At 40.7% G+C, this 26,660-nt stretch overlaps 2 protein-coding genes across 3 annotated transcripts in view; one reads left to right on the top strand and one right to left on the bottom strand.

Annotated features, from left to right (window-relative positions):
* Positions 1 to 3,763, top strand: part of CDAN1 (codanin 1) — a 32,262-nt gene extending 28,499 nt beyond the window's left edge. Inside the window, exons 26-28 of the mRNA XM_014869293.2 lie at positions 116 to 318; positions 1,132 to 1,239; positions 1,989 to 3,763. Of these exons, the coding sequence (XP_014724779.1) occupies positions 116 to 318; positions 1,132 to 1,239; positions 1,989 to 2,114 (437 nt within the window). The 3' untranslated portion in view covers positions 2,115 to 3,763. The remainder of the gene's footprint in view (positions 1 to 115; positions 319 to 1,131; positions 1,240 to 1,988) is intronic.
* A 1,118-nt stretch (positions 3,764 to 4,881) lies between these two features.
* STARD9 (StAR related lipid transfer domain containing 9) overlaps positions 4,882 to 26,660 on the bottom strand; it is a 103,539-nt gene continuing 81,760 nt past the window's right edge. For both annotated transcript variants that reach the window (XM_088167010.1, XM_088167011.1), the window contains 11 exons: positions 14,641 to 25,803; positions 13,642 to 13,839; positions 12,342 to 12,525; positions 11,694 to 11,840; positions 10,960 to 11,065; positions 10,204 to 10,346; positions 9,918 to 9,982; positions 9,625 to 9,830; positions 9,165 to 9,244; positions 8,607 to 8,765; positions 4,882 to 7,493 (listed from right to left, as the gene is read on the bottom strand). In XM_088167010.1, the coding sequence (XP_088023136.1) occupies positions 7,392 to 7,493; positions 8,607 to 8,765; positions 9,165 to 9,244; positions 9,625 to 9,830; positions 9,918 to 9,982; positions 10,204 to 10,346; positions 10,960 to 11,065; positions 11,694 to 11,840; positions 12,342 to 12,525; positions 13,642 to 13,839; positions 14,641 to 25,803 (12,553 nt within the window). In that variant the 3' untranslated portion in view covers positions 4,882 to 7,391. The remainder of the gene's footprint in view (positions 7,494 to 8,606; positions 8,766 to 9,164; positions 9,245 to 9,624; positions 9,831 to 9,917; positions 9,983 to 10,203; positions 10,347 to 10,959; positions 11,066 to 11,693; positions 11,841 to 12,341; positions 12,526 to 13,641; positions 13,840 to 14,640; positions 25,804 to 26,660) is intronic.

The raw sequence follows: 26,660 nt of genomic DNA, 5'->3' as shown, positions 1-26,660 counted from the left end.
CTCCAGCCCTCTTAGGTTCACTGGTTTGTATCCCTACATGTGCTGCTGAACCAAGACGATGACTGTAAGAGGAAGTAATGCAGCTACAGGAGCTCATTTCTCATCCTTTTATTAGTTTCAGATCGTGTTCCTCTGAGTCTTGGGATCAAATCCCCAGAGAAGAGCCCTGAGAGGCTGCATGTAAAGAACAATCCCACCTCTGGCCTTTTAAAGCTGCTCTTCTCCATCTGGAAGGAGGACTTTGGGACATCTGTGCCTGTGCAGCTGCTCTTCAGCAAGAAGAACATCAGTTATCTCGCAGAAGCCAAGCAGCGAGAGGTGAGGCTCATTGCCATGTGTGGAGCAGGCTGGCACTCGTGGAGGAATTCTGCCAGCCTGCAGTGCTCACTGTGGCTCCTGTGACTACTGCTGGAGGAATTCTGCCAGCCTGCAGTGCTCACTGTGGCTCCTGTGACTACTGCTGGAGGAATTCTGCCAGCCTGCAGTGCTCACTGTGGCTCGTGTGGCTGGGGCCAGCAGGGTTTGGTGGCTGTTGGCTGGCCTTGTTTCTGCAGGGCAGTGAAGAGAGGGATGTGTATACAGCTTCTCAGGGGTTGGTACCTGCCTGGGGGGCTCTTGGGATGGCAGTTTTGGTTAGGAGCCAATGGCAAGGTGGCCCATTTGGGATATTGCAAGGACTGGACACAGTGACTGTCATTGGTTGCATTCTTGTGTCTTTTACCAGCTTGCATTTCTGCGTGTGTGTTGGTGTTACAAGCACCCCAATGAAAGCTGCAGATCACCCTGTTTAGTTGCAGGCTTAACCCAGCTTATTTCAGAAGTCAAAGAAATAATTTTTCACTGCTGTTCTTGATCAGGCAGGAAGTAAATTCTTGGTGTGTTTATAAACTCAGAATTTTGAGGCTTCATGATAGGATACAATCAATAATCAATACAATACAACTAAAGGAATTCTGTTCACTCATTTTGGATGTTGCTCTTGTCCTCATTGTCTCACGCAGATAAGTAATGTGCTTGCTCCTTTTCTCCATGTTCTGATCCAAAAAGAAAAGTGTGAATTATACATGGATAAAGAAACAAGCACACAATCAATTTATTTTTGAGTTGTTGATATTTTCTTCTCTTGTGCAGTGGGATTTGTTCCTTTTCTTGCTTCGTGGTCTTATAGAACATGAATTAATGAGAACTAGTGAAATCCAGACTTGCCTGCATAGTCTTGAAGAGTTCCCTTGGCCTTCAGTAAGTAATTAGATATGCATGAACAATAAGTGAAATAAAAAGTAAAGCTATATAAACAGACAATCCTTGTATTTCTGTTTCATATAGATAAGGCCCATAACCTTCCCATCTGTTGTTCTTGCTTAATATAAAGGAAGGACTGGTTTCCAACAAGCTTGTTTCTGTTGCTAGTGTTTGGCTGAAAGCTGTACTTTGTGTGAATCCAACATTGCCCATGCAGTGGAAACATTTCCAAGGAAACTGTAAACCAGTTTGGAGACCAGCTGGCTCAGTTACCAGCTCTCAGTTCTAGCCAGAATGTGCTTGCTGCCTTGTTGGGAAAGGTCTTTACTGACCAGTCCTGCACTTAAATCCCTGTGCCTCCTACCACCAGAGTGTGAGAGCAGTTGGAATGTTCTAGAGGAGTCTCACAGTTCTGGCCACAGTCAAAATGCAGGAATCCATCAAATGCCTTGCTAAAAATGTGTCCATTTTTATTCCAAGGCTGGTGAGCATTTGCATATTGGAGCTGTTTTAACCATTTAAATTGTGGCAACGATCTTATCTGGGAAGGGTGTGGGGATCAGAGGGGAAACTGAGCATGTCTGCAGGCCTTCATCATTGCAGTCAATTTTGTAGTTCATCTAGGTTTATTTGCACTGGAAAACCATCAACATGTTTAACTTTGTAAAGTTTTTAATGGAAAAATTAAATCAGCCTCTTTTGTTTACGTTATTAAGGGTTCTCTGGTGTGTATGTGTTTGTTACAGGATTTTGTGAAAGAGCTGAAAAGGCTGTCCCGAGTATTTGTGTCAGAGCATCAGACAGAGGAGCCCAGGGCTAACCCTTGTGAGCTGACCAGACAATCTCTAGCTACTGTGACCACACAGAGTTAGCAGAGGTGGACTCTGTGGACAAACATTACTAATGAAGATGCAAATGGAATTTTCAGAGTTTCTGAAAGGATTGGGAGCTCTTTGCTGGGAGCACACTGAAGATAAGAGGTCACTTTGTGCAAAACCTGCACTGAGCTTTCTGTCATGGACATTTTGCTGTGGTGACTCTGCTGAAGGATTTACATCAGCAAATGGATCTCCAAGTCAAAAGTCTTTTTTAAGCACCTTGATTGTATCTCAGAGCAGCTGTTCTTTGGACTCAGAGACTCTTTTTGTATTTGTGCAGCACCAGGCTGTGACCAAACCCAGGAATCAACTCAAGTTACTTTGTGATCAGAGGGATGGTTTCTTGGTGGCTGTGTCTTAACTCAATGTGACTTCTCATGTTGTCCCTTAACAAAGCCTCTACAGTCAGGGCAAGGAAGAGGTGAACCAATATGACACAGAGATGTGCCTATATTTATTTTTCATTGTAAGCTCAGTGTGGGAGGTTTGATTTTAATTTTTTAAGACAAATTTTAAAAGTTAAACCATATTAAATAAATCCACTAAACCATTGATGGCATTTTTCCTAAAGGATGTAGATGCTTAAGTGTTTTTCCATCTCTTGGAAAGAGAACTTGTAATTTCCCAGGGCTTTTAATAGAAATAAGGGATAATATATCTGTTTATATTTTTTACTGAAGACAGTATTTTTAAGACACTTTTATAGTTGTGAACATAAATGGCATCTGGCTGCTATTCATTGTTTTTTTTATCATTTTTCTTGCCTTGAGTTTGAGTTTTACCAGTCAGGAAGAGACAGGCAAAGTAGTGAAGAAGCACTGTGATGTTCCCTGGAGAGTGGGTTTTGAAGGGGGCCTGTTTCTTGGAGGACAGTGGGCATTTTCTGCCCTTACAGACAGATTGTCACCGAGGGTATGACCTCCTGTTCACTCCCTTCTCCCCAAGTATTTCCTTGAACTGAGGTTTGGGGCAGGGACTGCTGGTGAGTAGCACAATATGCTTAGGTGCTCATCAGCTGTCTCATGGGATTGCCTGCCCCTGCCCCAAAGCAGCGAGGACATTATTTCCTCTTGTCCTAGAGTGTCCTATTAGTGTAGGTTTTTCCAGAAAGCAAGTTCTGTGTTATGTAAGAACAGCCTCTGGACAAGGTGAAGCCCAGGGCTCTTTAGCTTGCTAAATAACTAACCTGCTCCCTGTTTAAGGTGAGAAAAGGTAACATCTTGGAGTTAGGGATTCAAGAAAAACTGCAGACAGGACTACTACTACATTAGGTAGTACTACTACAGAACTACTACAGTTCATTAGGTAGAACTGTGGCTTCTGTTAAAATATGTAATAGAGAAAGAGAAATCATAGAGACACATTAGTGTCTGAACTATATTGTAATTTTTCTTGTTTACTAAGCACTGTATTGAAAAATATGGCAGGTTGCACCTGCGTTCCTCTTTTTAGGGTTTTTCTGATGTGAATGAAAGAGTCCCCAAAAGTAGGCATGCTGCAATACAAATGGAACAACTCAATACAAATTGAAGGGCAAGTACACCATATCATGCCATACCTGCTCCCTGAGGCTGAGTATTATGTGGTGTTTTGCTGCAGATCTCATTTGAAATTGTTGTCATAATAAACATTATTAAATGTTTTGTCTTGTGTTCAAGCTGTCAGTATAGAACCTCTTGGTACTAGGCTGAAGAACAAAACAAACAGGTACCTTGCCACAAAGCATGGGGCAGAGAAAGTGCAGTACAGACCTCCTGTCTGGCCTGTCGAGCTTCTGCTGAAATAGAAATCTACTTTGTTGTGTAAGGGAGGGCAGGGTGGTGGAAGGGGAAGAAGCTGGAATCCATAAGAGTTGAAAAAAAAGGTGCTCCTGGTTCTGGCATGGATTTTATTTGGGTATCATAAAAGTGTTTGCATAGATATGGCCACAGCCATTTTTATGAACTCGGTGTACTGGAATTTTCCTTCTCTAATACAACATATTTGGAAGTTTTTATTTAAAAGATGACCAAGCCCCAGGAGCAGTTTCCAGCAACCAGAGAACACAGCTGTGCCCTGTGGGGTAGAAGACACTTCTGCAGTGGGACCCAGCAGGTAAGAAACACATCTGGTTTTGTATTCTGATGACTTAATGCAGTGATGCTGGTTCTTGGGCATCCCAGGCACGTTTTCTCTGTAAAACCAGACAACCCCACTCCATATCCAAAGCACAAGGGCACTTGTGGAGCACAGGTTTTCTGGCTGTGGGACCACGAGTGAGGACCCTGCAGCCCCCTGGGCTGGTGGCCTCCTCTCAGAGCGAGTCCCTCCGGCATTGTCCCTCTGTCCTGGGCATTGCTGCTGTGCCAGAGGTGCTGCAGGCAGGAAAGCAGGAGCCCACAGCTCTGAGGGTATGGCCTTTCTTCTGCCAGTCTTTCCTATTGTAAACTCACAGGTCTCAAAAGAGAATTAGGAAAAACAGAGTTACATTAACTTCCTTCTAAATGTGCTGGTCTGGGGAGATGTGTAACAGGGCTTGGGAAGACGCTCCACCCAACTGCCTTTTTTTTTTTTTTTTTTTTTTTTTAATGACCAAACAAAACCCCCTTTGCTTGGAGAAAGCAGTGTCACAGAACCCAAATTTAAGCAGTGACTGACCATTCCTCAGCAGGTAAGTAGGAGTCCCACGTCTGTTATCACAAACTTGCTTCTGTGTTGTTTTTCTATCCAGCCTAGTTCCACAGATGGGTATCTTAGCTGGAGCAAAATAAGGTGGGGCACATTTTCTTGTGTAGAAAATACCATTTATTGTGGATATGAAAATAGCAACCTTGATTTAGGAGCAGAGATGCAACCCTGGGTGGTACAATACAATTGGTTTGATCATCTGCTGCTCAGCAGTAACTTAACAGGAAGTTGGTTTTTGCCTGTTGTAGATTACCAAATTTGATATCTGCTGGGCCTTTGTTTCCTCCTTCCAAACAAACCAATGCCATACATTAGCAAGTACCATAAAATGTTGTATTTGCAAAAGAAAACATTCATATAAATAGGCTTTTAGTATCAATTGAAGATTGTATTAAAAAAAAGTTACATTAATTCAAGACTGATAAAAATAAAACTTAGCTTTGATAGCATATAAAAACGCTTCAAACCAAGCATATATAAATAACTTAATTTGTAAACGTAGAAAAAAAATATTAAGTATATATAAAAATAAACATCTGATGCACTGTACAATAAGACACTATCCTTCATAGGCACTGGCATCGTTGATCAGCAGGAATCCCCCGAGATGTTTTTCCTACAAAAACTGCTTTATCACTAGTGCCGTGTCCAAAATAAAAGGGAAAAAAAGCAAAGCACTGAGCAAATCTGTAGTGGGTTGTATGAAGACCTCCCCTACCTCTTCTGGAAAAATATAGAAGCAGCACTGGGGACAGAGCCAATATCCCATGCTGCTGATTCTGCTAATTTTTCCTGGGGCTTTACTGTACTGCCTTTTTTGCTCTTCCTTCAGAGGACATTGCAAATCTGGAAATCAGTCATTTTGCTCAGTTGCAGAAAACTCTGTGACAGGTTACCCATTCTTCCTTGAGGGGCAGTGTAAGAGCTATGATGCTCAAAGTGAACCATGCTGTGACTCACCAAAAAAAGAACGCTAATAGAGTGGTGCTAAAATTGTAACCATGACAACCCAAAGATGAAACAAAGCAAATTTGTAAATGAAAGGTTTTGTTTTCCTCCCTGATCTAGTTTGAGGAGGAAGCCTTGGGTGGGTATGTATCAAAACTGCTATTTTCTTAAGTATCAATTTAAGATAGCTATTGTCTTTTTATTTAAAACTCACTATATTAGTAACATAGAAGCTGAGAGCCAAAATTACACCTGTGCAAAGATAAAAGTAGATCTTGGCTCTTGAACTCAAAGGTGGGAAGTGCAGCTAACTTCACCATGTGCTGGGAAAATGCACCTTGTACTGAAAGTAAGAGTGTTAAAATAGCAGGCACTGACTGCAGTAGGGTGGATGCTTGAGTACACATTTCTCACTTGACAAATTCAAAGTGCAAGAGCTTCTTGAACAATGTGGGTTTTTTGAGCTAATGAAAGCATAACATAGCAGTTTTTATTGCTTAGATATATCTAAAGTGATTCTGTACTGTTGTGCTGAAGAATTAAATGAAGTTATTTGGATATTTCAGGTGGTTGTGGTTTTGTTTAAATTTAGGAATATGTGAACCAGCTAGGGACTATGTTGAACAATCATGTAAAGCCTGACAGCAGGATTGTTGGAGTAAGTGCCACGGAAGTCCCATGAGGTCATTGAATGAGAAGAGTCTGTATTTGCTGCAGTGAGACAGCTGGTCACATTATGAACAAAGAAATGTGGTAAGACTATGACCAGGCTATATTTTCAGCTCCTAATGCATTTGGGTGAAAGTGTAGAAGGGCTGATGGAAAAAGCCATTATGGAAAAATGCTGGAGCTATTCTTACTTGCAGGATTTAGAGTCTAGAAACAAGCTGATTACCGAGTACTAACCTATCCACGACAGTGTCGCTGTGTAGAACGATTTGGTTTCTTTGTTTCAAAGCACCTGATTCTGCAGTACAGTAAAACTGTGTCCTGAGGTATGGTGGTGTCCACTGATGCTGCATAGTGTAGTGGCAATCTGAAACACCTTACACTGGCTGCAAGCAGTCAGCAAATACATGAAAAAATCTATCCAGGCTGTAGGATGACTAGTGAGTATTGTGCTGCTTTGACTTCCCTCTTCAAGGAGAAGGGAACAAGCAGCCAGCTGAGACATCTGATTTATCTACACAGTCAGGAAGTCTGCATTTGGTACTTACCATTAGAAAATGGCTTTGCAGCTCTGCTCAAGAGCTTGTAAAAGGTCTCAAGCCATACAGATACTGCTTCCAGCCTAAACTTACTTAAAGAAAGAAGTTGATCTCTGAAGCTGCTTGGAAACAGGAGTTAGGTAATATACTCTAAGATCCTGGCTATTGTAAAGCAGGCTCTCTTTATAGAGCAGCACACATGGATGTTTTCCACTGTTTTCCAGGAGGAGAAGTTCCCAACTAAACTTACTGCATTTCTTATAAGCAGTGTTGGCTAAAACAAATGATCCTTTTCTCTCACTGTGTCCCACATAATCCAGCAGTAGCAGCCAGGCTCCTGAAGTGAGGTTTTGGTGGTGGCTGCCTCGGGAGGAGCATTTTCCATGGCCCTTTCAGACACCTGTGTGTTCCTGTGAGCTGTCAGGGGCTCTTCAGTGGTGCTGCAGCACTAAGCAGTGAGCAGGTGAGCCAGCTGAGCAATCACCAGGGGCTGCTGCTTGGCCATGGAGCTCAGGAGCCTGGCAGGGATGGCCGGGGCACCAAGGTCCACCTGCAGGGATTAGAGGAAAGGCTGCATGTTGGGGTTTGTACCTGTTTCCAACAGAACACTTCTCCAGTCTGGAATAGCTCTGATATAACGAGTATGTGTTAGGCACAAAAGTAGTTAACAGCCAAGTGCCATCATCACATTTGAAGAAATGGAACAAGATGCCTTTAGCTTTCTTCCTGGCTGTCTGCATCCACATGTGTGCTTTGTATCTTTTATTTCCCAATACTCCACAGACTTCCAAAACTTTGCTATTTGATGTTGCTTCTAGCAGGTATGGCCCACATTGCTTTTGAGTTTGAGCTTGGATTAAAGTTTACTAGCTTGAGACACACAGTTACTGAAAATGTATATGCATCCACTAAAGGGCAATATAAAATGCATATAAAATGCATATACATTTCACCTATGCATTGTAAAATGCATGTGCTAATTAATGATATTTTTAAAAACATATCCTTAACTTTTAAATAGATGAGTTTAAAAGACTAATGGCATTTATGTCTACATAAACATTCAAATAAATTTTACACATTTAGGCATGCTCTTCTGCACATTTTTAAACACTTAGTACCCCTGTCTCAGAGCCTACTTTTCAAATTAGTCTGAAAAATGGATGTTAAGATTATAAGATTATAATTTTCTTATTCTTAACTGGAGTCCTAATATTTTGTATCTATTGAGTGTGAAGAATTAATGACTTTGGTTAGAAAAAATGCACCAAGTATTTGTAATTCAGGGATTTTGAAAACAGTACAACCCAAGGTGGACTTCCTGTGTCCACAGTAAGGCAAAAATGCAAACTAGACTCCCCATATTGGCTCACCACATGAGAACACAACATAGACTAAAATTGCTAATAAACCTTTACAGAAGAACTTGATATCCAAGGAAGCAGCCTCGAATGCTGTAAAAGCTTGGGAACATGTGCTTAAACACAGTCCTAGTAAGAGTCTCTGCATTGAGAAGTGTGAAAGAGCTGACTTGGTGGTCACTTCAAAAGGCTCATGGAGCAGAGCATAAGGATTGTATTTTTTGTTGCTTGCCAGCTCTAAAGTGTTCTGCTGTGTAAGAGCTTTTTTGCATTCACAGTTGGACATAGAGAAAAATCCTTACCTGTGCCATGTAAACAACTCTGGTGATCTCTCTTCCATTCACTATGTCAGGTTCCAGTATCCAAGCACTTGGCAAAATCTCCCCTCTCACTGTTTCTTTGCAAGGGTGAGGCATGGATGCATCGTAGACAGACTGAATAGCCAGGACAGACAAGTTCTCCTGCACATGACAAGGTGTAAAGATGACAATTTGAAAAGTGTTATGCATGTAAAAATATTTTCTTTGTTTGCCATGAGGCATATTTCTCACCTTACTTACTAAAAAGAGTAGTAATTTTTCATGTTATCTATTAAATATGGTTTTATCAAAATCCTGTGTGTTTGCAACCAGAATATACTGTGTGACACTTGTGTTACTGCCTGATAGACCTTGGTTGGCAATTGTCATTCACAAGAGGGTTTTACACATAATTCACTTGTGTGATACTGGCAAGGCTTTCCTTTCTGCTACACTGGCACTTCTGCAGATATGAAGATTGACTTCTTTCTCTCCTTTATCTTTGAACCAGAGTCTCAGAACAACTCCTCCTCTGTGCTGCAGACAGAATGTTCACTTTACCTCTTTGGCTTCTACAGTAATGCAGCAGAAATCCCGGGGCTGCTTTAGGTAACATAGGGAGGTGTCAGTCACTAAATATACTAGGGGAAAAAAAATAAGAAAGGGGAATTAGATTTTGACAACATCAACTTGGCACAATTTTCCCCACCCCTTACATGTAGATAGATATTTTATTTTGACTTGCTGCCTGGGAGCAGAGCTCTAGTTCATATGCTATAATATATCATTTAAAATGCTTTTTCAAGCCACCTCAGGTTTCTCTTTACTTTCACACCACTGTCTTTAGTTGCACTTCTTAGCAAAATATGTTTAATATCAGCCTTGAGAAGTCAAAGCTGAAGCTCCTGTATTAAATAACGAAATTGTTTAGAAATGGAACAAGATACCTTTAACTTTCTTCCTGGCTGTCTACCTCCATAAGTGTTGGTGCTTGTCATGTGCTGTGTGTGAGGATACTCACCCAGGTGGATGTGGCTGGTTACCTTCTTGTGTATTCGAGCTGTATTGATAGAGCTGTCGTAGAGGTGCCTTTTGCCAGGATCTCTCACCAGTCCCCACACATAGGGAAGAGGTCTTTCTATCACTCCTGCTCCCAGAAACCCATGCCTTGTTGCTGAAGGGAAGACTTTGTAGTACACCTGCACCTCTTTTTCTGTACACTGGTATCTGTCAAAGGCAAACAAAAGGTATTTGCCCACGAGAGGACCAGGTACAGAGAAAGGCTCCCCTTACACAGACCTGCCATAAACTTACTTCCAGCCAGCTGCTGCTTGGCACGTGTAGAGGTTCCTCAGGTTGTGAGAGCATGCTGCCATTACCTTAGAAAACAATGACAAATGACACCAGCTTCACTCAAACATTCCAGCTAACGCCCCACACTCTCTTCTGCAACCCATGGCTGCAGCCTGGCTCGCTTTTACCCATCCTTCAAAATTGTTCAGTGTGTGTGTCTGTACCCGATGATGTAGAACAAGACTTGTCCCACCCGTTTTTGCTACAACTTCCAGAAGGAATAAGTGAAAACTCTGTTTTTATTTACCTCAGTGGTAGCATTAGCCAAGATATGTTTGGATAAATCTTGGTATCCTTTTGTTGAGGAGGAATTGACAGAAATAGTTAATCCATGAGTGAACCTACAGCTGGTGCCAGTTGAAGGAAGAGGTGGCTGAATTCCACTGGCTTCTGCAGGAAATAAAAAAGCCAGAGAGGGAATAAAAAAATTAAAATGTAACCCCACCACTATTCTTAAATTGTAGGGACTTAAACTCTCCACTGGAGCCCCCAATCCCTCTGATCCTAATGAAGGAGTGATAACATCCCTTGCCTAGACATTCTGTGTGATGGTAATTACACTGCAGTTATATCTTGCAGTACTGAACTTTTAATGGTTATTGCTACATGTAAGAAAAAAACCAAGGAAAAATAGACAGCTTAACTCTTGAGGCTGAAAATAAGAATTTGCTTGCACAATTCTATACTCATTGCAGATTTGGGCCCCACACTCCTTGCTTCCTTCCTTCATTGAAAATATTATCCTCATATTATCTCAAAAAGCTGTACTTTGATGTTACCACATCAAAAGACCAACTTCAGAGGAAGCAAATCACCATTTAATATTTAAAGAAATTCTAAGCAGGCTCTGGCTACTGGTTGGTGGTATTTTTCTGAAGTCATGTAAAGGTAGGGACATCCTTGCAAATACCCAGATTCAAATTAGATTTTGATTTGCATAAATGACAGATCTCATTGGGCTTTGGTATACAACTCAAAAGAAGCAAATGTATGTTTTACTTACCAAACGTTGAATCCTTTTGCAATTGCTCTAGTGTATAAAGCTGACTATTTCTAACAGCTGAGCGACCTCGAGTATCTCTTGAAACCAAAGTATTTCCAGAAGAAACCTGATTTAAGAAAGTGCAGAAGTGGGACCATTCATTTGAAGTGGGAAAAATAAATTGTGTTACATAGGCAGTGGAATATTAGTAGCAAATCTGCCTTACAAGGTTGGAAGCTTCTCTTTTTCATGAGGTAACCCCTTTGCCTTTCCCCTAGTTATGAAATGATACTTTGACTTGGGAAATTTAGCAAAGCAAGTGTAAGGATGCATGGATGCATTCTTCAAAAGTGACTTCAGGAAAGTCCATTTTCACACATGGAAACTCAAGTCAATGCATGCATCCTTGAGGGAGGCACACAGAATATCAGATGTTATCAGATCTATCACAAGGAAAGGCCTGTTGTTTCTAAGACATTTGACAGAGCTCTGATAGTTGCATAGGCAGTAGTAACAATCTGATTTTTTATCTATTAATTACAAGCAACTGAAAAAGTGTCACTGTCCTTTGCAATTATATTACAAAAAGCTCCCTCACTCTGTGTCACCCATCTATGTACTGTTAATGCAAACTTTTCCTGCTTCATGGCTGTGACAGAATTCAAATAATCTCAAAAACCATCTCTGTTCCTACATTATGTCTCTGTGCTTGAGGCATCAGGAGACATGAGTCTCACACAGCAGTGGTTTCTCACCTGCCCTTCCTGGCTGCTGAAGTTACTTGCAGTGTATGTGGCAGTGTTGCTGCTGTTGTAACCAGATGTTGGGCCAGAGGAGAGGCTGAGGCTGGAGTCTGTACATAAAGTGCTTGTACTTGCAAGAGTCTTCAGTCTTGCTTCTTCCTGGAACACAGTATTGCAAACAAAAAAAGCCCAAATAACCCCCCCCAGCACTGGAAGTTGAAAGAAGAATCTAAAGAAACTCATTTTCATTCAAGAAGTGCTGACACAAACCTGCCATACAGAAAGCATTAAATAAGCAGGTTTGTTTGAAAGTCTAGGATCATATAAACCATAGAGCAAATGACCCTGTAAAACTTGGCAGTCTGGGAAAATGCAGCTTTTGCTGTTTTCTTTACATATCAGAGTTCAGACTATCAAACTAATGCTAAGATGCTTTTAAGAAGAAGAAGTTTTATAAAAATATGTCTTTTCAGTCCCATTTGTTGCTCTTTGTCTACTTCCCAAGCCCCTGACTTAACTTGCTGATCAAATACTGTTGTTAAAGACTGAAGATTTTACTTTGCCAATGCAACTACTCAATGCGAGAAGACCAAATAAAAATTACATACAAAGAAAATCTCGAGAATTCAAGATTATGTATACTTTCAATAGAATGCTCACCTTCTGTAACTGAGAGAATATTTGTTCCCGTATCCTCCTTTTTTCTTGCTCTGCTCTCTCCCTAAGTTTGTCCCTGGCCCTTGCAATTTCAGTTTTGGTTTCCTCTCGTGCCCTCTGATAGTCTCGGAGTAACAGTTCAATGTCTGAAGGGTGCTGAACGTTTCTTCTTTTTGGTTCTTGAACTCTGTAAGAAAAGACAAGTAAGGGGAAACACACATAATTACTTGAAATACCATGAGAAAATCATATTTCAATTTATAATAGGAAAACCTGCCAGAAAAGCAATTAAAACCCACCACATCAGCCTCCAAAAAGTTTCTCTTTGCTCACTAAAGGCTAAGTAGACATAAGCCTTGGAAAACTGCTCAGATTACAAGTCCAGTTTACTACTGAGATTACGACAGTGGTTTCTAAATCAGGTCTCCATAAGATACTACGTTATGGCTTTGGCATATCACATACAAGATTATTGTGTTGGGAAAATAACTGTCTGCTGACCACAAAGGAAGAAAAAGTCCTTTAGGGAATATGGTGGGGAATGAGAAACTGAAATTCTAAATAGTGAAGTGTTGCAGAGCTTTTCTGATGTTTAGAATGAAATAGAACTCTGTGGCTTTTAAGTTAGTGAAGGAGCGTTCTGGTTAATTTTTCTGGGAGGGGGCATGGCCAGGACACAGAGGTTGTTCTGAACCACCTCATATCATTGCTGTGTTGGGGAAAAGAACTTTTCTGAGGAGAAGGGGCTCCCTCCAGCCAAGAGGCACAAGGAGCCATCCCATGCTGTCTGTTGTCAGGGGGCTTTCAGTTTGAGTAATTTCTTTTCTTACACCTTTTGTTCTTAATGCTGTTGCTATTACTGTTCTCTTTCTTATCTTATTGCTGTTTCCAGCAAATTGTTCTTATCTCAACCCATGATCTTTACCTTTTGTACCTCCGTTTGGAGGGGAAGGGGAAGCAGCTTAGCAGGAGAACTAAATCAGAGAATACCATTCCTAAATCATAACAAGGAGCAAGAAGACAGATTGGTCTCTAATCAGTCCAGACTGAATAATTGGCTGTCCCCATCCATCATACACATATAATAAATTAGGCACTTGATACAGACTGAAATAAGACTAGGCCCGAGATTTGAATGAATGTTTTCTAAAATCAAGCATGTGTTTTTCTATCCCAAAGGTTAATGCACCCACACTGAGAATTTTGCCCCTGAAGTCTCTGATGTCAGTAAGAGCCATTAAAGTACCCATTGTGACCACTGTTAATGAACATCAGGCCTAAAGAGAGGTTTCTAATGCCCTACCTGGTGTTTTCCACCACATCTCTTCTCAGCTTTTGCAGATATTCCCGGCGTCTGCTGGGGAGATCCAGATCCCTCTGCCTTGCATCCAGAGTCTGCGACAGACTCAGATGCTTTTGGGGACTCAGGCTTCGGCTTCTTTGGTATCTTTGTAGCTTTTTTACTCTTTCCTTCCTCAGAGTTTCAATAGCTCTCATGTGTCTGTTAGAGAAATGTGATTAGAGTGACAAAATGCACCCTGCAAAGTTACATTTTCTCATTTTTTAAAAGCACTTAAATATCAGGTAGATTTGTAAGGTAAAATTTTTATAGGACTCTAATACCGTCTAATACCCCTTCGTCTGCATGCTGAGAGATGATGTAGAAATTCTAAAATGCTTTTCTGACAGCAGGAAATGTACAAGAGGGTTGTGATTACTGCTGGTAATGGCTGAGAGGCAAATTGAGGATGGAGACTAATGTAGCTGTTTCATAGCTGTTTCACAATTTTTTGTTGCAACGGTTTCCCATACTGAGTTCTACAATCACAAGAATCAAGTGTCTTGATTTGTTAAAATTTTATTTTATGTATTTATGGGGGGGTTAAAGTTTTTTGGGGTTTTTTTTGTGTATTCATACAGCAGCATTTATTCGCAGAAGCATGAATGGGATATTTCCACAAATAGGATGCATCAATTATTTTTCGATTGCAATAAATCAATTAAATATATTCGCACATCACTGGGCACATATGATAACTCTCATGGCTGCTAGAAGTTTTAAGAGTGGGGTGGCTGACACTAGATTTGAATTACACCAAATCACTTTTCCCTGTTTTCTTGGAGTAACCCCAAAATTTTGTCCTAAATGCATTGCTTAACAGTTTTTAAAATAAACCTGACAGTGTATGTCTTCACATATACTTCACTCAGTGTGACTAAGTGATTAAGTGCTCATTACCAAATGTTATGTAAGCTGCACGAAGTGTATTAAAAGTCCTTAACACTACATTAAGTAATTTACCTTTCATAAAGTTGCTGCTTCACTGGAATTGCCCCTGGCTCATCTGCAGCTCCTCTCTGGAGCACCCTCAGCAGGGCGTCTGTTTCCCCGATGCCGTAATTGAGCTTTGCTTCAGTCAGTTCCACTGTGAGGGGATGCTGGTGCAGATCCAGGTGAATGCTAGACATGATCTGGGCACGCTCTCTCTGAAGCCTCTTGATCTCTCTGCTCCTGCTGTCACAGGACTGGTAATTCCCTTCCATCTCTGTGGATTGTGTGCTTCCAGGCTTCTTTTCTGCCTGACTTCTTAAATCACTCACGCTGCCACTCAAGCCGAGTAACAAAGGAGGAGGGCTGCTCTTCACACCACACCAGTTGCTGAATTTGTTGTGTATGGGTAAGTCACGGAGACTGTAGCTCCGAGGCCTGTATGGCTTTGCAAGAGTCGTGTTCTTGCTGAGAGGAATTTCAGTGTCACATTCACTTCCCGTGACAGAATCCGTACTGTTGGCTCGGAAGGAAGTCTGCACGTCGCTCACATCAGACAGTGGGGCAGGGCAGCTCTCATTCTTCCAGAAGAAATCATGAAATTGCAGAGAAGATGCTTCTACCAGAGGTTCTGAGGACGTGCCAGCATTTGTCTTACTTGAACAAGTGGCACTAATTTTTTGATTAAAAAATAAGTCAGCATTTGGAGAAGGGTAGTTATGAACCAAAGCAGTATCAGAATTCCCAGTATACTTTTCGTGCCCAGTTCCACCTGAAGAACCTCTTCCACCCCTTGTAACATACATGCAATGAAGAGAATGTGCCACTGAGCCCTGGTCTCTGACATCCCCTGTTACAACTTCACTGTGGCCTGACACCTCCAGCGTGCTGCTGGAGTGATACAGCCGTTCTGCACAAATGGTGGTGTGCGTGTCAACCCTGAGTCTGTGCTGCTGTTCCCAGTCTCTTGAACCATCCTGTCCTGAAAGTTCTTTGGCTGCTTTCTTATCCGAGACAGTTCCAGATTTCTTTCTGATTCTTTTGGGTTCTCTAGAGGTGCTTGATTCACTGTCTGTTTCTGTCTGTGAAAAACTGTCCACATGATGTTGCATGCTGAACTGACCTGCCCTCAGCTTTCTCTGGGTGTGAAGGGGACTTGAAGCAACACTGGAATATCCAAGAGGTTCCTTAACAGGGCAGACAGACTTGCTAAAAGCAGTCTGGCTGCTGGGACTAGCACTAAGAGTAAGAATAGGGGAAGAGGCCCTATCGACTAGCAGGGTATTCTTGTACCAAAATTTTCTTTCAGCTGGAGTCTCAGTTTCACTGACACTTCTTTTATCCTGAGTGTAAGACAATGGAGATTGAGAGGGGCTATTAGTAGGGCTGCTAACTACAGTGCATGAAGAACCATCTTGCCCTGAACTTGGCAAAGATGATGTGAGAGGTGAAGCTCTGGTACTAGCAAAAGCAACGTTCTGTGGTGCATTTAGTGATGGTTTTTGAAAATGAAAGGTAGGGGTGGAAGTTTTGGGTAAACAAGGCAGATGCATAAAGGAGTCTTCCAAAATGCTGTCAAGACTGTCATGGAAGTCAGAATTGCCCAGGCTTTTCACCCCTGTTTGTTCTTGTGTCCTTTCTTCAAGAGAGGGTGTTTCCTCTTCCTTTTTGGGAATCTCTCCTACTGTATCTGCACCAATTTCTTTCCAATCAACATTTACGGCCTGAGCTGCCCTCAATTTATTTTCCATTTTTGCTTCCGCTTGTTTTTCTTCATGTCTGCTTGGAGGCTTTTCCAAAATCTCAGTCTGAGTGCCTACATCTGCTGTTGTCTGAGTACAGCTATCTGACCTAATAGCCTTTATAGCACCTTCAGTTACTTTTTGGTTGATTTTGGCATTCTGCTTATTATCTATAATACTCTGTTGAGAAAGGTTTCCCAGCAGCTCAGAAGTGTTCTGAAGAAGCTGTGACAGATGCATGGACAGGTTCTGCATGCTTGTCCAAGAAGAAGGTTGATGGAATAAATCTCTGTTTGTTTCCTCCTTTTTTGTAGAAACATCTGTATAGCTTCTTTGATGTCTTCTCTGCCTTTTATACCTTCCTGTAGTTGCTGTTTGTGTTCCTTGCTCACGTGTAATCCCTGGTGGTTTTTTGGAAGGTTTTTCAGACTCTGAAGGATATAATAGTACAATTTCATCAACCTGCATTGAAGAGTTACCAGGTTGTGTAGAAGGATTCTCAAGTTCAGCAGTGTTGTTTTCTGAGTTAGTTTCCAATGTTTCACTGGATATGTTGCTGTACTGTTTGGTACTGTCACTCGAGCATGCCGATTGAAAGTCTTGTCTGACACCATCCCATTCTTGAAGACCTTCAATGCTACTCAAAGTGCTTGACAAAACTTTTGCTGTAGCATATGAACTGAGATGAGAGTGAAAAGGAGAATTTTGAGAGTTCAATCCATTGTCTACACTTGAACATCTCATAACTTTACGATTTTCCATGTTCAAAGGAATTTGATTGCAAGAGACATCACTTGCACTTCCAAAAACATACTGTTTCCAGCCAATCTTGCAAGCTCCATCTTGTTGCCATGGGTGAATGTATGGGTTGATATCACTTGATCTAAAATGCATCACATCTTTATTATCTTGCAAAAATAAATCAGCTTCTGTCTGGTATCCAGCTTCTTCTCCTTTCCCTTCACTACACTGAGCTACAGAACCACTCTTTGAATGGACATTTGCTTCTGCACACACGGAACTGCAAGCTGTGGGCAGCAAGGATGATGGAGATTGACTAGCAGAGTCTTTCAAAGACTGGCTACTTTGGCTTCTTGCTGCAAAATTTCGTAAGTTTTTGGGATCACAGTTTGCAAGCTTCTTAGTTTGTGCTATTTTTTGCTGAAATCTGGGTTTAGATTTAACTTGTAAAAATTTCTTCGATTCCTGCTTTGAAAATCTTTCAATTCCATAAAAATCATCTTCAGTTGGTGACGGAGGCTCGACACTCATATTCAAATCTTGCAGTGATTTAGATGCAGGATGTAACACAGGATCTGCCTGAGATGAAGCTTCCAAAGTATATTCTGTATCAGAGAAAACAGCAATAGCTGGAGCTGATACTCTGTGACTTTGTAAATAAGGTCTCAGTTCACTTTGTTTACAGCCCTTTGTACTCCGTGTGGTAGAATATGATCTTTTGCTCCTGAGTTGCACCAATTTGGATTCTTGAGGAGTTAAATCATGGTTGTCTGTCAAAAACTTTATGGAGGTTGTTTCATTATTTTTTACAGAAAAATGGAGTCTTTCTGATTTCAGAGTATTATTCCTCATTATAGTGTCTCCCATTGCTGAACAATTGTCTGCCTCAGCATCAGCACCAGGGCTATCAACGCTTGAACATATATTATTTTTGCAAAGTAAAATCTCTTTTCTATCTGTATTTATTCTATCTGGCACCTGTTCTATCTGTTCACCTGCAGGCCCATACTGACAATTATCTTGCAGATCTGCAGAGTTTCTTTCAAAACCCAAGACAGTGTGATAAGGTTGCCTGGGATTAGGGCTTCTGTATGTGGGATATGCTGGACTAAATGAATTGCAGATATATTCAGGATCCACTTGAACATCTCTTGGATACAGATTTTCCAACACTGTAACTTCTGAGCCTGTTAATTCATTTGGAGAATTTGAGGATACATTAGTTTGCTTTTCAGCAGATTCTCTACTTAATGTTTTTCTCTGCTCTGTCTTTACTGCAAAATGTTCAGCCTCAATATTTGAATGCAGTTCTTCCTTGCTTCTGTTAGGTGTATTTCTCATTTGTCCCTCTTTAATAGGAATTGCCCTTCTAGTATCCCAAAAAGGTAATGATGGTAGTAAGAGAGAATTATCATTTGGTATTTTCTCTATGTGTTTGTTGCAAGCTTCTTGTGGTGGAACTTTATCCCAACGATACTGATCAATTTTTGTATCACTGTCAGGTTTTTTATTGTTATTTCCGTATGCAGATTCCCCATCTACAGCATAATTTTCATATGAAGTACAGTCTATGTCTGACATTGGAAAATGCCTGTTTTCTTTTGCAAGAGAAAGTAAAATACTTCCTGAAGCACATACTGGCTCGTCAAATACCACAGCTTTATCAGATTGAGTGTCTTGCAAAGCAGCAAATGGAGACTGTTTCAATATATTTGAATGTGAAGTATCACATGTGCTAGTTTCACCATGGCCTATATTTGCAGTTAAAGGAAATTCTGAGAATGCTGTTAAGGCTGGGTAATTGACTCTTGCAAATGATTGGGAAAAATCTTCTTTTGCAGAGCAGACATCAGCAGAATTGCAGGACATTTTTTCAGTCAGACAACTGTCCTGAAGTGAGTTCTCAAGCTGACTAAATACTAGAGATTTTGAGTCCCCAAGTAAAGAAGAGGTGTTAAAAGCACCGAATTTCTTGGAGCTTTGAAACGTTGTCCCAGGTGGAGTGTCTTCTGCAGAGTGTGATGGAAGAGCCTTTGATTCATTATGCCCAGTCTGTCCTTGGGTCTGGAAAGTGAGCAGACCTGATTCTGGTACAGTCACACTATCAGTGTTACTGCAGTGTTCTGAGAACTCATGAATTTTATCTTTTATGTCACCACAACTCTGGAAATAACCTTGAACAATTTTCTCCTTTTGTTCTGTTCCTACAGCTTTTTCAGGGAGTTTATCACTCGGAGCATATGTGGCCGCTGCAACTGCAGAATTATTTTCCTTTCCATCTCCTTTTTGAGAAACACCAGGAAAAGTTACAGATACACTCAAATCAGTTGATTCACTTTCAAAGTATTTTGTTTCTTCAGAGAGAACAATATCGTTTTTTCCTTTGTCTCCGTTGCTGACAATTAAACTACCTGCAGATGATGCTGGACAATTCAGAAGACCAGGAGAAGGTTCAGAAGTGCCCAAGTTCCTATTATAATTTAGAAAGTCTTTACTATAATGTGGATTTTCCTTTGGAGACTTGATCAGGTCTTCTGAAAGGGCTGAAGCCTTCTCAGAAACAGTGTTGCCTGGTGGGTCTGCAGAGCACTCTGCAGAAGCCCCATGTTCCTGGTTTTCTGTGGGCTCATGCTGATACCCAGCCACACCAGCGTTTTCACATTTACTGTTTGCTGTAGGATAGCTTGCACTTAAAAATGTCTTCTCATCATGCACTGATGAGGCCCCCAAGTGAGGTACTTTCTGAGTTGTATTCTGAAATATTTTTTGGGTAGAGCTTTCTAGTAAAGAGTGGGTTTTTCCCACCCCTATGTCTTCCATCACTTCTTTCTCTGAGGAAGACAGCAGGTTTGAAGTATCCAACACTGGTGAATCAGAATCAGTGGTATCCTTTACCTCTTGGGCTGTATCTTCTATGGAATTAAGGCAGTCATTTAATAATTTATTAACTATTAAATCCATACTGTGTTCTCCATGAGCATTATTAATATCCTGCATTATATCTTCAGAAAAATCTAATCTTTCCAAGAATAATGAGCTTCCATTGGCCCTTTGCTGAAGTACAGCAGTTCCAGACTCAAGACCACCTGCACTGTAGGGAGTGAAAGAGCTGTTCTCGTTGACAGGGTGCACAGATATGGCATAATCAGGTCCATTTTTAAATACAGAGAATTCTTCCTCCTGGCTCTGCTGCATGGTTCTGGTTTGCAGAAGAGCTACATTCTTACTTTGTGTTTTACCTGGAAGATGTTCATCTTCTCCCATTTTGTTGGCTGTAACAGATGTGCCAACACCAATCTCACTCTCCATTAGAGTTTCATAGTAAGGCAGAACAGCTCCAGCTCCAAGGTTGCTGTTAGATGGTTTTGCACATCCTTTCAGTGCCGTGGGAACATCTTGAGCAAGATGGGAATCATCACTTCCTCCAAGATGTAAAGGCTGATTGACAGACTGGCATGGGGAGTCTTGAAGTTCTTGGTTTTTTTCTGTACACTTCTGTGATGCTGGTGGATTTTGTTGCTTGCTAATGTCTTCATTATTTCCAGAAAAGCTGGTAGATATCCACTGGCTTTCTCTTAATATTTCATCTAATCTGCTGTCATCATGGGTCATTTGGTAGCTGCCTTTGTTTTCAGGGAAGAGTTCATCCAGGTTTTCTAAAAAGATCAGTTCTACCTCCTCTGTGTTTTCTACAAATAACTCCTTTTGTTTGTCTGCTTTGGCCATTTCTACTAGCTTCATCAATTGCACTTTCTCTTCCTCAGCTCTGGAGCCTACTTGATCCAATTCACAAATATCAGAACTTCTTCGAATTACACCTACATTTAAGTTTTTTGAAGTGCCATGCTGAGGAGATTGCACAGAGCAACTCATATACGTGTGTCTGTCGAGACTTGTAAATTTTTGTTCGGTTCTGTACTGGTCAATACCAGCACTATCATAAACTGAATATTCACATGCATCAGTGACATTTTCTATCTTTGTAGCAGAGTCCACTGAGTCACCATCCTCACTCATTTCAGTAGGGTCATGGTATCTTGAATCATCTTCTAACAGTATATTTGGCTCTACTTCAGAAGCCATCAGGTACCTTTCAGGGATCTTAAATTGATCTAAAATTTCTTCTTTGTCACCTTTGTCTCCATACATTTGATGCAGAGCTGGAGACTGTTCATTAAAATAAACATTTTCCTCTGTGCATATGTCTTCTTGCCTTGTAATAACCAGCTCCTCAGTGTTTGTTGTGGTAATTTGTTCTTCACTCCCAGTCACTTCACCTTCATTAACCTTGTCTTCCTGGGGCAAACAGTTTGGTACACAATGCTCAATTAAACTGTTAGAATTTATTTGTCCCTCATTTTCAATTTTTGCTGAGATATTTCCTTGCTTCCTTGGGGTTAGTATTGCTTCAGCTACATTCTCTGTTGTTCCATTTGTCTGTAAAAGCCCTTTGCAAGTATCAAGGAATCCCAAAGTATTCTGAATAGTACCTGTTGTGTGGGAACACACAGCTGAAGGAGTGGTTTTGGGAGCAACAGAAAGCTCTGTTGAATAAATACCTAGTTCTATTTTCTCACTTTTTCCTTTTTGGCAAAAGCTGCTTGTTTCAAGTTGACTATCAGAATGCACAAGAGCTTTTGATTCCTGAGTATGTTCTGCCCCTGTGCTGGCTTCCTGCAGTTCATCTTTGTCCACCTCTTGATGTGTCAGGCACAGATTTGTATTAAACTCACAGAGAACTTCACAAGCTGCAATATCAGTAGGTTTCTTTGGATTCTGAATTAGACCAATGTCTTTAAAATTCTTTCCACTCGTGTCTTCAGTTACACTTTGGACTTGGGCTACTGGTCTGTCAGGTAAACTTTCAGTGTTTCTGGATTTAATGCACTTTTCCAATGCATTTTTTTCTAAGTCGCTTGCATTATTAATTGATTTTATTATTTCTTCGTCCCTGGCTGTCCCTGTATTCTGATAAGGAGCCGTGGCTTCTTCTGGATCCGTTTCTTTGTTTCTGAAAATTTTGGATTCTTTATTTTTATATAATCTCTCCTCTTGAGAAATAACAGCTGATGCGTTTGTGTTGCATTCAAATACCCTTCCCAACTCTGTATTTGCATCATGTTCAGCACGAAAGATGTCCTCTGGGCAATTACTTTCAAAAAATGTTTCTTTCTCTTTTCTAGACTCAAGTAATGATTTGTTCTGTGTTTCTGTTTCCAAGAGAACAGAGGCATCAAATTCTGCAGAAATATCAGTTGTCTTATGTGTAGTGTTTTTCTGCCCTGTTGATTTTGAAGAGCATGTTGGGCAAAGGCAGCCAGAATGTGCATCAGAACAACTTTCTGTGACACTGACTTCCACTGTAAGATTAGATGTAGCATCACAATCTCCTTTCACTATTGTGGCATGCTCCAATGGTTTATCATAATTTTCAGTCTCAGATGCACTTTGAAAAAAATTTGCTTTTGTTGAAACTTTGTAAAATAGGCTTGAATTAGATTCTGGGAGAAAATCATTTGTATTCTCACAAATAGCAGCAGGAAAGTACTTGGTGTTTTTCCCATTTACATTCAGTAGGAAATAACTTACTTCATTTACCACTAGGTTTTTGTATTTGGATGAAAATTCTTTCTGAAATACAGCCTGAGAATTCAATACATTTTGTTCTTTGCTTTCACTGCTTTCTTCTCTTATGTTATCAGTGCATAATATATAATTTTCTGAATTTTGCTGGGATAAGCAACTTGCCTGATTGTCTGCTAGAGCACTGTCAGGGGAACAATCCTTTGAATCAGGTTTGAATTCATAATGATTTAGTGAAGACAAGCCTTCATCCTTTGATATGTATTCTTCATGATCTCTGAACGAAGGCACCTCTGGCACAATGTCTGCCAAGCTATCTGTGCTGATTTCCATACAGATTCTCTCTTTTTGAGACATCTCTATGGGTGTTGCAGACTGGTCATAGCTTGCACTGGCAGCAGCAACTAAAGGGTGACGTTGATATGTTGTCTTCTGTGAGGAAAAATCTGTCTCTGCTGCTACTTCTGCAGGTGTTTGCTCACGATCTGTTTCTTGCATTGTTTCCAGATTACTCTCCCCAGACCTCGGGGGTTCTTCTGTATCAGCTGGTTCTGCTCCTTGTCCAGCCAGAGTCTGGAGATTGTAACTGCTCACTAGAGAGCAGTTCTTGTTTGTTAAATCACTGAGAAAGAAACCTTCATTGCAACATGTTGGTATTTTTTGTACAGGAAAAAGTTGCCTGCAGTTTCCAAACTGGATGTGTTTTACTGCAGATGTCTGTGTTGAGGTCATAGTATGAGCAAGCCCCATAGAACACTCAGCAGCAGGTGCACTGAGAGATGCACTTCCACTGCCTGAATCTGTCACACTTGATTTTGTCATCAATATATTGTAGTCATTGTCAAGCTCATCTTTTTCAAAAGTTCGGACTAAGTCATCTTCTAAATCTGCATCTACACAGCCATTCCTCTGCTCCACAATATGCACAGGCAACACAGAGATAAAAGGTGGTTTTTTCAGAGTGTGATCTTTTGGCAGCTCTGGATGAGTTGTGGGGAGAGAACTCTCCTCTTTCTTAGATACCAGTGACAAGCAGTCTGCAGTGGATGTACTTTCCAAACAGCTGAATGTTTCTGCACGTTCAGGAGCAGACTTGTAAGCAGACAATTCTCCCAGTTGTTCTTGTTCAGGATACTGTGACCTTGAATGTTCATAATAATCATGCTCTGCTGAAGTAGGAATGAAAGAGGAACTTGGTCCTACTGAACTAACAAATGAGGACATTCCATTTTGAGATTTCAAGGAAGAATTTTCATTAGAGTTTGTCCATCCCTTAAAAATCTTACTTAATGATCCACTCTCAGAAGCCCCGCTTGCAGTTGTTGTTTCAGGTAAAGGTACGTCCAATGTGTCAGAGGAGAAAACTGAGTTTATTTGGTTTACATGAGGACCGTGAGTAATGCTGTGAATCTGCTTAGAGCCAGAAACAAAAGAAACCTCAGCAGCTGACTGCTTTAGATCATCTTTCTTTAGCCAAAGTTCTGGTTTGCTCAAAGAGCACAGATGAGCATCTTGAAATTCCAGGTTTTCATGGGAAGAAGATGCTGTTATCCTGGGGTTGCTGGTGTCAACCTTAGAGTCACAGGAAGACCAGGCATCATTAGTATGTAAAGGATTTCCACTTGTATAATAGAGTCTTCTTTCAAGAGACCTTTCTTGTTCTACAAAGGAGACTTTTGTCCCCTTCAGCAACTGCCTGCAAGCATTACTGGAAGCAGTCTGTGGCTTGGTGTTCAAATAAAAGGAACTGCTCAGCTTCAGATCATAATTGGTCCCTTCTGTATCTCTGTTGCAGGTCCTGGATTCATGGTCTTCCTCCATCTGTGTAGCTGGCAATTTAGGAGTTTGTAACTTCCAGAAAATCTCTGCTGGCACTTCATCAGATGAGTCAGATTTGGATTCTTCTACCAGATCTTCTGCTGGCATCTCTTCTCCATCAGCTAAGCTATCCAGAGAAAAGCTTCTTTCAGCCTTTCCCAGTCTCCTACGAGATGCATATGATGTCACCAAAGATGAAATATGGTTCTCGGTTCTGCTTTTGTAAAGCTTTGCTGGCTCATGATGGGCCTTTAACTTGTAAAATTGGCTTGTATTTTGCTTTTTGGCTTTATTTTCCTTTTCTATCAGAGAGTCTTGTGACATTTGACTGTCATCGCTCTCAGAGTCTTCTGGGTTGGCAAGACATTTATTTCTGTCAAAATCTTCCATTTTCAGTTTCTCTGGGTAAGCTTTTACATAAGCACAGGAGAGTGAATCTACAGAATAGGAACTGTCAGTATCAGAAATCTCATTTTCATCATCCTCTTGCCAGTTCCCCAGCACATCTGTGGCTGTCTTAGACACTCCAGCACTCAGTATCTCAGCACTGTGCCACTTCTTTTCAACATAAGAGAGTGGTGTCTGTGAGTTCATCTTAGTGAGATTTCCTACTGATGTTGCTGCCATCAGAAATTCTTTCTGTTCCACTGATGATCTCTCATGACTTGGCAAGGCTGAGTTTGCTTCTCTCTTCCAGTTCTTGACTGTTTGGTTTAGATGGAGTGATGGTGGATTTCCATAAACTGTTTTCTTCATTTGTTTAGGAAAGTTTTCTGGAGAAGACCTGTGGCCTTTTCCATTGATATCCGTTCTAATCTTTTTATTGGATACCTGAGCTTTATTTTGTGCTACATTGCTACTGGCAGGCTGACTTAAATCTCCTAGCACCTTTGATTTTGTCATTCTTCTCCCTGTAATAAGGGTTTTAGGCTCATCTTTCTCCTTAAAAAGATCAGGAGAGGAACCTTTAGAAGTCTGGTTTTGAGATCCAGCTTGCCGTGAGGTGTCATCCAACTTCTCAATTCTTTTATGATTTTTATTGATATAAGCCATGATAGCCGAATCATTAGAGTCTTTCTCTGTTAGTTTTTTATTTTCAATTGAAGATATTTTTTGTTTTTCAGTTAGCTGCCTCTGGACTGAAAAGGAGATTCCCTTTTCATCATTAAGGTCATCACTCCCAGAAATGTCTTTACCACTTCTGTACAGGTATTCTACAGGTGACAACCTCTCTGTTGTACTACCTTTACAGTATTGATCAATATTTGGTGAGGTAGATAACTTTGAGACAGACTCCCTCTTTGGAAAACAGCTGTGGAAATAAAGAAGAAATAAAGTTCAATCCTTGCATGAATAATGTAGTAAGGTTTCTACCACAGTAACATCTTGCAAATAAGAATAACAATTAATGAAACAATAATCTTAACACCTTTCAAAATCCAATTCTAGCAGGGAATAAAAAAAAATAAATTCTGTGACTAGTTATAAAATCTCCTTGCTATCTGGGAAGATGCTCTGCACACAAAGAAATAGCTCAAATGCTATGAGGTATAGCTTCATGTTGAATCTCAAGTAGCTGTAAATGTTAATTAAAAATAAAAGATAGTTCTAAGTCACAGAAATCCACTTAACAGAGTTTAACTATTTTCTGCTGTGGAAATAGCTAAGGACCATGCTGTGATAGACACTGTAGCATCCCAACATTTTAGCATTGCACAGAGATATTAATTTAGCTTGAGAAGGCTGTATAGAAAGGCAGTATAAAAGTCCTATCCATAATCACCCCAAAGATACTGATATTCTGAAGAGTTTGAGGATGATCAAGATAAAATTGTGCAGAAATTAGTATTTACCAACAGTCTGAACAAGGCAACAACAAAAGTTAAGCCACTTCTAAAAAGCTTTCTCAAAGAGGTAGAAAGTTCAGCAAGGCTTGAGAGAGAAATGTAAAGAAGTGAGAAAGACCATGTGAAATCGATAAGTAAGGAATGTACTGTACAAACCCAGGGGAAAAGGACAAACAGCTCCAGCTTGATGTACAGTATAGTGGGTTCACTGACATTGCAAAATTGGGGATTTTTTCCAATACATTGAAAGGCATTCAGGATTATAGTTGGCCACTGAAAATACCTTGAATTTACATTACTTTTGAAAGTGCAGAGGATTTGG

The sequence above is a fragment of the Sturnus vulgaris genome, chromosome 6 (genome assembly GCF_052056855.1).
Source record: "Sturnus vulgaris isolate bStuVul1 chromosome 6, bStuVul1.hap1, whole genome shotgun sequence".
NCBI classification, from domain to species: Eukaryota; Metazoa; Chordata; class Aves; order Passeriformes; family Sturnidae; genus Sturnus; species Sturnus vulgaris.
Note: the sequence above shows the minus strand (reverse complement) of the source record. Positions and strands in the feature narration are given on the sequence as shown.